Here is a 10,686-nt window from a genome sequence, read left to right on the forward strand (position 1 = left end):
AACTTTTACAAGCTTATGGAAAGCAGTCTTTTTGCAAACACCAAAAATCTGAGAAGTTATCAATTGCACACCCCATGAAGCCTTGAATACATGGATATATTTTGTTTTTTGGCGCAATAATTTGATGCCCGGGGTAGGAGACACAAAGATTCTACTTTGTGTCTCCTACCGGATACATTAGCCGGTAGGTAGTGATAACTGCCATTAAGCTACAAGATTGGCAGGGTTATCATACCAAAATATAAACTAGAGACATGTAGGAAGACAAAAATACAAAAACTTTACGGTCACCTTAGGTGGTACCAATTTGTGAAAATATCAGTGTTGGCCCCTGGACTATATTGGTTCTCAAGCTATATATCATTGCATTATTATGGTGCTAACTGCAGTGTCATCTCTTTACCCATTTCTTCCAGCTACATGCCCTCCATCTCGTAAGTAGTACTTTATTTTTACATCTGGTCTCATAATCCACTGATCCACTGTATATTAACATCATTGATGCAAACAATTACACAAAGGAGTAAGGAGTTGTATTCAGACGTTTCCTGTGTATAACAGGAAGTGGTCAGTGGTAGTTGATGATGTATCATAACTATGTATTTCTTACATTACAGCTTCTGAGGTCAAGAAGCTGAATCCAGTTGCATAAAGTCCAGAGACACCTTGTTGCACATAGTAAGTCATGTTGATATTAGGTAGTGATTCTCTCTGGTCCAGACGCCCAGGCTGTTTCTATGTTTCTGTTCTAGTTCTTCAATTTCATGCACTTGGTGGCCCATGTCCAAATCTGGCCCTAATTAGACGTTTACAATGATCCCAGGACTAGAGCTTATTAATGGTATAAGTTATACAATATAGTTGGATTGCCATGAATTAAACTATTTACACCTCTGGCAAAAAGGTTTCTTAAGTTACACATATATATTGTTTAGACATAATGATCACCCTCTCCAATGTGTTGTCATTTTATTGAATGAGTTTTTAATCTGACCACTGATTGAAATTGTGTTTCTAAGTTACCTCAATAGTTAAAAGTAATGTAGCTTTGACGAGAGGGAGATGCAAGAGATAGTGAGGAGACAAAGCAAATTATTTTCCAGAATACATACAGTATATTTACATATAATTTAATACATTTGATAAGATTCTGTAATCATTTACCTTCCCAAACTGATGTATATCATTTTGGAAAATTACTTTTTGAATGATGAGTTGGTATTTTTGTGTTCTCTCTTATGTTTTAATTTGTGTCATTTTAGGTTTGCAGACAGATGACCTGGAGCAAGTGGAGACATTCTCACCCTTTCTCTCTCTTCAAATGCTGTGAGAAGTGCGTTATAAACCATTCATAAATCATTACAAACAAGGGTCAGTGATCCATTACAGTTATAAATACTTAATCAGATTATGCAGGCTTTCAAAATATTGTCCATCGTTTTCTTTTTAGAGAAGCACTGTTTAAAAGAGAAAGTGTTATATTTTAGACATCAGTGATGTTATTCAAAGTAGAGGTGAATTAGAATAAACTGACCATTTAATGTCATCTGATCCATCCGTACAAAGTTCAGACATCGGATGGTAGTAAATGTGGTTTATTGAGTTGGACTATGTTAGTAATAAAAGGGTTTGGTTGGTAATAATAAGTGGTGGATCACATCCTGAAAGTCACCCTCTAAATCTAGATTATTTTTTTCGCTTTCATGGCATGTGATATAATTTCTCATGAATATTTACCATCTTTTACACCTCTTTACTATAGTATATTCTTAAAGCAAAGGATAGATGTGCTAATTGTTTATATGTTTTTGATCATCATCACATTATGTCAGTACTCGGTAATCATTGTGGAGAACATCTTAAGTTATCAGCTGGATAAACAACATTTTATCACCAGCATATGAATCATATAATACGAATCGAATAATATGATAATATAATAATATGAATCGTATAAACAATACCACACTCAAGCACATACAGTACACATTTGTATACACACAGTAACACACATATGACATCAACATGAAGACATGTACTGTATACATACTGTACATACAAACCTGCACGCTCACATACACACACATACATTCCTTATTTGATTTTCCTGTGATGTAAATACTATAATGCTATTTTCCTGCTATCAAAAGTGTGTTTAAGGATGTTGGGTTGGTTGCATTGTAAAAATCTTGAGCACAAATATAATCTGTACATGTTGCTGAGTTTTATAATATAAAATAGATTGGTTGTGAAGGATAGTGTTCAGATCTCTGTTAAAGCGGCACTATGTAACTCTTTTTTAATGAATAAAATGTAATTTTGTCCAATCTGTATGGTAGAGTTACTCTACAATACAATATAACTTATTGTTGGGGTGTTTGGATTTTGTCTCTCTGCTCTTCTATTGAGACATTTAGATCGTGTCAAAGGTCATGTCTCACCTATAGACACAGGATCTGACATGGATTTTGACCTGATGGTCAAGATTCAATTTATCCCCTGAGCAAGCAGGCCGACTCTATTAGCTCAATGGTAAAAATGTCAGCACTTACGCAGGACACCGGGTTCAAATCTAGGGTAGAAGAGGAAAGTTACATAGTGCAGCTTTAAGTAGTTTTTTACGTATCAAGAATAATTAAGAATCTAATTTGGACTATGTCTACTAAATGATGAATGTTTGTTACGTTCATTTAAAGGTCTGATGCTTATTTAATTTTTTAATAAAGTCCCAAATAAGCCAGATGTCTGCTTCTTTCTTTTAAAGTCATAAATCAAAGTTTTTATCTGTCATTGTGTCAAATATGTGATATATAGAGTATTTAGTATGACCATAAACCTTAAAAAAAATGTGACTGGTTGTTTCCAAACAGTCGTCTATACTGTCTGTTAACATTAATCTGTTGAGAGAGTTTCACAAAGTGGAAAAGTGTCAGAAAAAGACTCGCTAATACAAAAGCCTTTAAGGAAGACTCCTTAGACAGAGACAGATATATGTATTTTATTTCAACATGCTCATAAAGTGCCCTGTGCTCAAAGTGAAAGGTGCAAAAACAGCAGCAAACGTTTGGGTCATAGGACCTTCGTCAGTGATGTATGACCCAAAGGTTTTCTGCTGTTTCTGCACCTTTCACTTTGAGCACAGAGCACTTTATGAGCATGTTAAAATAATAAATATATATGTCTTAGTCTCTGTCTAAGGAGTCTTCCTTAACCCGTTTAATCCGGGAACGCATCTCTGTCATTTTAGATTTCTTTGGCTATTCAAAAATAGCAGATATACAAGCTCGTAGCGCGGCACCGAGTGCCGCGCTACGAGCTTGTATATCTGCTATTTTTGAAAAAATCTTAAATTTGCACACATCTTTGAATATGTATTTTTTTAAAGCAAACATTTGTAAAATATTTTGTTCCAGGGACCCCCAGAAGCAAAGATTTGAGTTACAAATGTTGTCTTTAAAAAATGTGTACAAGATTTGCACACATTTTCACGATTTAAAAAAAGAAAGTAGCAGATCTACAATCTCATAGCGCGGCACTCTCTTTTCTGCCAGTTTTCCTTTATGTTTTTGAGACCACCGCACCTGCAGTCAACCCCAAACAAAGGACAAAGAAGACAGTTTAGTTTACCCTGGACGGGAGACATGTTTTTGCAAAATGTTTCAAAATAGCAGATCTACAAGCTCACAATGCTCACAACGATGCTATGCATTGTGCGCTTGTAGATTGGCTATTTTCGAATAGCTAAATTGACTAAACTGATCGTGGTGCTATATTAACTAACTTTGCTGGGGACCCCCTCAAGGACCCCTTGGGGTCCCCAGACCCCACTTTGAGAACCATTTATATACATATTACCATATACCATATATATATACCATATATGCTCCATATTCATTTTCTTTGGCAACATTAATTCCATTCATTTAAACCATGTCAGTGTGATTGGGTAGATGTTTGTCCAGGTTATATCTGACTAAAATCAGATCAGAATGTTGATCATTGACTACAGTTCAATATTCAACACCACTGTGTCCTCCAAGCTCATCACCATTAAGCCCAGAGCCCTATAGGACTCAACATCATCCTCTGCAAATGGGTCGTGGATGTAGACAGACAGACAGACAGACAGACAGACAGACAGAGATTCAGTTTTAGATAGAAATAACCAGTGGTGGAAAAAGTACTCAAATGTTTTACTTAAGTAAAAGTATCAATAATGCAATGTACTCTGTTACAAGTAAAAGTCCGGAATTCAGAATTTACTTGAGTAAAAGTACCAAAGTGTTGGTATCAAAATGTACTGAAAAATGTACCAAAAGTAAAAATAATAAAATGTTTGAAAATAGCAGATCTACAAGCTCACAACGCGTCGCAATGCGACGCGTTGTGAGCTTGTAGATCGGCTATTTTCAAATAGCCTAGGTTTAAAATATGGCTAAAGTGGTTAATGTGTGTTTTACAATGTAATCATTTATATCTGCAAAGTAACGAGTAACTAAAGTATTCAAATAATTTATAGTGGAGTAAAAGTGCAATATTTGCCCCTGAGATGTAGTGGAGTAGAAGTAAAAGTATAGACAATTGGAAATACTCCAGTAAAGTAAAAGTACCTCAAAATGGTACTTATAAGTACAGTACTTGAGTAAATAATGTACTTAGTTACTTTACGCCACTGGAAATAAGCCCAGATAGTGCAGACGGACACCAGTGCTCAGTGTGGAGGCCACAGTGACTCTTAACAGACACACTACTCCACACATTGCACCAGGGCTGAAGGTGAACATTCACCACCAGGATACCCAGTGATCTGGGATGTTGTTTCCTCCACTGACTGTGTGGCCTCTTTAGGAAGAGAGCTGTCTCCCAGTGTTTCTGCTCTGCCACGCCCCTCAATCACCCACACCTGAAATTAATTTGATCATCAGCTGTTTACATCAACCTCCTGAACACTGAGCTGTTTGTTTGTTGGGCTGGAGCTGCTGTTTTTAAGATATAGCGCCTGATAAAACCTCCTGTCTTTTTTTAAATTATTATTATTACTTAGAGAGCTTACTATTGTGTTTCTGTTTTATTCAGTAGACCAGTTGAGTTTTAATTTAATTTAGTGTGTTTTTTTCTTTTGTGACTTGGACACCCTGACACCTTATTATTTGCCTCCATTTCTGATGTTTTAGTTGGCTTACCTCTGTTAAGAATTTTTATGAGTGTCATTTTGGGTTCCATTTTTGCAAACATGTTGAGTATGAGTACACTTATGTTATTTCCTGTGTTCCCCAGACATGAAATATAGGTCGTAACAGACGTTCATATTCAATGTCATCCAGAGGCGTAACTTCAGAAAGAAAATAGAGGGTGGCAAAAAAGAGCAGCCACTTAAGATCAATATTAAAAAATGCTCCAATTGCTGATCGCATTGCGAAATGTTGTGGGCTTGTACAGTAGATCTACTATTTTAACCATGAAAATAAAACAACTTAAAACTTTAGAATTTTTTCGGCTATAATGTCATGCCCAAAACAGGGATGCCAGGTTTGAATGTATAGCCTATTTGAAGACAAGAAAACACGTGTTTAATACTGTCTGTCTATAACAGTGTGTGTCACATATGTCACATGTAGATGGATGGGCGTGGATTAAGATGCACTCAGCACTGATCTAAAATCAGAATAGTCTGCAAAAATGAATCAGAGGTAGAGAAAATATTATGCAACTGAATATGAGGTTAAATGCTGAGGCTGGGATCCCATATGTTGTTATCAACGTACAGGAGATGCTGCTGCTGGATGCTGAGGAACCATACAGTGGTGACCTCTTCCAGTATGTTCCTCACATGTCTCCCCCCTTCTCCACTCCCTCCATTGGCTCCCAGTTACTGCCCGCACTGAGTACAAAACACTGAAGTTGGCCCACAATGCGACCAAAGGGATGGATGGCACCCCCTTACCTTCAAAGCCTGATCCAACCCTACAACCCCTCCATACCATACAGTGGTGACCTCATCCAGTACAGTACATGTTCCTCTGGGTCATCTATACAGCACTGCTGAGTGACAATGATACGTTCTACGTAGGTTAAACCTCAGAGATAAAACACATTCAGAGACAGACCATCAACACAGAGCTGCAAGCCCAGAGGAGAAGGAGTGGATGACAAAAAGATAAAACAAACACAGACGTTATGAGAGTCATTCAAGGTGGTCCTGAGGTGAGTGAAGCCCCCATCCTGACCTCTATACATCCAGTCAACCAGCTGGTCAGTCTGGAACGTGAAACCAATTCAAACTAGAAAAAGTGCTCCTCGGAGCACAGGTCTCCGCCAGGTCAGGTAGGCTACTGTGGCCTCCTGGTGGCGCTATAATAGGCCAACGTGAAAAGGGTGCCATTTCTTCTTAGGCCTTGCACGACAATCGGACACTGACTGCATTCATGATTTGAGGCATTTTGTCAAAAACATGTGTTTTGCTGAATTAGACCTGTTGGTGGCGCTATAACAGGCCAATGTTAAAAGGGTGGCATTTGTTCCTCAACATAGTGTGAATGTGCGTGCAAAGTTTGAGCGCAATTGGACGGTGCGTTCATGATTTGCAGAATTTTGTTCAAAACAAGCCAATAATGCAAACTTTAGATGTCTCTTAGCCAATCAGTATGGAGTATGAAAAATCAAACACATCCGTCGTGATCACATGACTATAGAGATCATGTGTACCGATTTGCGTGAAATTTGGATACAATTGGAAGGAGTAGTATAAAAAAATGTGTTTTACACAAGTCGGCCTCCTGGTGGCGCTATAAAAGGCAGATGTGAAAAATGCAGGGCAAAGGTTTTTCCTTGACCTCTAGGGAGTGTGCATACAAAGTTTTACACAGATCGGTGCAATTATAGGTAAAAACACGAATCGGCCTGTTATAGCGCCACCATGAGGCTGATTTAAAAATGTTCAAATGGTAGTTCTTCCTCGGCCTAATGGGAATGTGCTTGCAAAATTTCTCGGAAAGTGCATGCTGTGTTCATGATTTGAGGCATTTTGTTCAAAACGGAGCACTCCTGCAAACTTTGGAAGACATTTTTAGCCAATCAGGATGGAATATGAGAAATCTGAAAGACCCGTTTCGTTTAATGACTGTAGAGATACTGTGTACCGATTTGTGGGATTTTTGGACAAAATCTGTAGGAGTACTGTCAAAAAATGTGTTTTGCACAAATCGGCCTCCTGGTGGCGCTATAACAGGCCCCTGTGAAAAATTTGGGGCAGAGGTTCTGCTCTGGTATCCAGGGACTGTGTGTGCACAGTTTGGCTGCAAGCTAGCCAACGGTGCCGGAGATTAGCTGTACACAGACAGATCGAATGACGGACGGACACACGGACACACGGACGGACGGACAGGGGGTAAAACATACTCTCTCGCCATGCCTTTCGGCCTGGCGGAGACAACTAGAGATCAGAGCTCTGAGAGCTGACATACTCTCCAGATGCTGGAAACACCTGAATACATTCCTGACTGTTGACTCCTGAATTTGTTTAACCCATTTAGACCGGGAAAGAATCTGTGTCATTTTTAGATTTCTTTGGCTATTCAAAAATAGCAGATATACAAGCTCATAGCGCGGCACCGAGTGCCGCGCTACGAGCTCATAGATCTGCTATTTAAAAAATATATATATATATTTTTAAGCAAACATTTTAACTCAAATCTTTGCTTCTGGGGATTCTACAAATGTCTTCTAAATCCTAACAGATTTTCTTTTTTTAACATGTTGCTATAATCAGTGGTTCTCAAACCTTTTCATGCCAAGGACCCCCAAAATGATATGTATTTGGCCGCGGACCCCCCATCTCAAAATATATTGTTCCAGGGACCCCCTAGAAGCAAAGAGTTAACATTTTATATTTTCAAAGATTTGCACACATTTTCACAATTGTTTTTTTTCAAAAATAGCAGATCTACTAGCTCATAGCGTGGCACTTACTCCTATTTGGAAAAACTACAACAAATTAACATACAGTACATGTGCCAGTGCCAGATAAACCCCAATTCAATAGATAGCTAGATAGATAGATAGATAGATAGATAGATAGATAGATAGATAGATAGATAGATAGATAGATAGATAGATAGATAGATAGATAGATAGATAGATTCGTTCTTACCTCCTTTGCCTCTGGCCTTCTTTAGAAGAGAGCTGTCTCTCTCAATGTTTCATGTCTGTCTGTCACTCCCCTCCCTGAGTGCCTGGATCACCACCACACCTGAAAATGATTTGATCCTCAGCTGCACACCAATCAACCTCCTAAATACATCTTGTTACACTCACAGTGCACATTATGTCATAACAAACTTTCATATTCAGTACTGGAGCCTTTTCTGTCGAGTAAAGGTACGTTATTTCCTGTGTTTCCCTAGTTATTAAATAGAGCATTATAGATTCATAACAGATTTTCATATTAAGTTTCATCAAAGTAAAGGAGAAGCTGGTTGAAGTGTGCTGGTGCTGGAGATGCAAACAAATTAAAACAACAACAACAAAAACATTATATCTTGGGCACATATAGGCCTATGCTGTATGTTCATGTCAGGGGCACACGTCTGCTACATGAGGCCTGGATGGTCCAGTGTTGGGGGTGTTACTTGCATTCCCTGCAGAAACTCTGTGCATGGAGGTTGTGCTTTATACTCTTACATAGGCTAGTAATGATGAAAGTGAAGGTTATCAACAATAATAACAGGGGCCCTCTCACAGTGGGCCAGGTTTCAGTCCCCCATGGACCCCCCCCCCCCCCCCCCCCCCCCCCCCATGGTAATAGGCTACAATTCAGGGGTAGGCAACATTAGGCACGGGTGCCAACATACGGGTGCCAACATTCCCCTGTGTTATAGACCCCTTAACAGACGACGTCACACTGATAAGAACCAGTATGCGTGCAACCAGTATGCGCGCAATGAAACCCATTCTATCAGGTCTCGCTAGGACGCGCCTCACTAGCCAACACACAAGAGGGGGTTGGGATGTGCTGAAACTAGCGCACCCCGAAACAACAGGTTGGAAATTGATTGCGTGAAACAATCACCTGCGCATCCAGTCTCAATGTTAGTATAAACAATTAATAGGTCTATGCCAACACAGGGGAAGGTGATCACTGGCACACTGGCATAAGTGTGAGAGAGGTTTTTTCTTTTAAAATCAAATAATCAAAAAAAAAGTTTATTCAGTTAAATGAAGTCCCCTCACATCTATATACAAATCAGATTCTGCACATAATTCTACATTCATAAAAAATCTGAACTCTGACTGGGGAAGGAGTCTGGGAGTCAGATAGGTGGGTTATTGTAAGTCTAATGGTCATTACACCCTGATATGAAAGAAAATATTTCTAAAAATAAAGGTTATGTATAGCCTTTGGGCAATCAGAATCAGTTGGAAATGTTTACTTTTGTTATGGTGTCATAATTCAACTTAATGTTGATATTGCACACTGTCTATCAAGAAAATAAAAACATGGCACTTTGTGTCAAAAAGGTTGCCGACCCCCATGGGCTACATCATGCACACAGTATATCACCATCACCTCTCTGATGGTCTCCATGCTGTTAAGCCTAAGATAAGGATGGAGTTGTAATGTAGCAGCTGTTGTTTTAGGAAATAGTTTATATCAAACAAATGACAACATATATAAGCAATACTGTCAAACAAACGTCTAAACCATCATTCTCTAGTTTTACTTTCAAGTTAAAACCTGTGTTGGTGAAATCCTCCTAGAAACACATGATGCAACAGCTTTTGTTGATTTCTATTGGCTAGAAGTGTGAGTTGGTACCTCCTCCTCCTCGTCATGATATAAAGAGCTGAACAACTCATCATGACAACTAGGTCTACAGTGTGGAGACAGCAGACACTGAGCTCTACTTTTATTTACATTTAATCGAATACACGTCAGGATGAAGGAGTTTATTTTGCTATTAGGACTACTGTTTTGCCAGCTCGCATCTCCAGGTAAAGCCATGATTCAATGATTTCATTTAAACTGTTGTAGTAGTTTATACATGATTACATTCACTATTCTTTACTTCAGTTACCGAGTAGGATAACAGCACTGAGACATTAGGCCTACCTGGCTTTTTAAAACCTAATGCTAGTTTTTCATTAAATACGTTGCTGTCAGGTGGAAACCTTGTACATTCATTTTTTATAATATCATTTATTTTAATAAAATGAATAAATAGTGAAAATAGCCGATCTGTAAACTCATAACGCATCGCATCGCTATGCATTGGGAGCTTGTAGATCTGCTATGTTCACTACTTTTGTGGGACTCTCTTGTATGATGAAGTATGGCATTAATAAATATGGAGATACGAGGTTTCTGCCCCACAGCAACGATGTTGTTTAAATCTTTCTAGTTCAACCATGTTATGAAAACGCAGACTATTAATATACTTTATTAATTAACATAATTATTCATCACAGTTTTGTCACCATTCAGTAAACGTCTCCATTCAGCAGTATGACAGTACAGCCACTGGAGGGCGCTCTGTACTTCAGTTATTTTCACCTGAAATCAGGTTCCTTTGCTGACTGTATTTATAGCAGGCTGTTATAAATAATTACACTTTAACAATAGCCTGGAAACCAGACGAATCTGCCGGTGTGAAAAGTGACATTGTCTGTCCACGTGAGGCTATTTAACAA

General features: G+C 38.5%; 2 protein-coding genes across 2 annotated transcripts in view; both read left to right on the forward strand.

The window, feature by feature from the left end:
- LOC311061075 (major histocompatibility complex class I-related gene protein-like) overlaps nucleotides 1-2,742 on the forward strand; it is a 20,129-nt gene extending 17,387 nt beyond the window's left edge. The window contains exon 7 of the transcript XR_014602355.1: nucleotides 1,263-2,742. The gene's annotated coding sequence lies outside the window, so the exon portion shown is untranslated. The remainder of the gene's footprint in view (nucleotides 1-1,262) is intronic.
- Nucleotides 1-10,686, forward strand: part of LOC311061773 (uncharacterized protein) — a 23,687-nt gene that overhangs the window by 6,103 nt on the left and 6,898 nt on the right. The window contains exons 6-8 of the mRNA XM_084080465.1: nucleotides 417-434; nucleotides 618-643; nucleotides 1,263-1,326. Coding sequence (XP_083936591.1) covers nucleotides 417-434; nucleotides 618-643; nucleotides 1,263-1,326 — 108 coding nt within the window. The remainder of the gene's footprint in view (nucleotides 1-416; nucleotides 435-617; nucleotides 644-1,262; nucleotides 1,327-10,686) is intronic.

Source organism: Gymnoscopelus microlampas, assembly GCF_963454915.1.
Source record: "Gymnoscopelus microlampas genome assembly, chromosome: 15".
NCBI classification, from domain to species: Eukaryota; Metazoa; Chordata; class Actinopteri; order Myctophiformes; family Myctophidae; genus Gymnoscopelus; species Gymnoscopelus microlampas.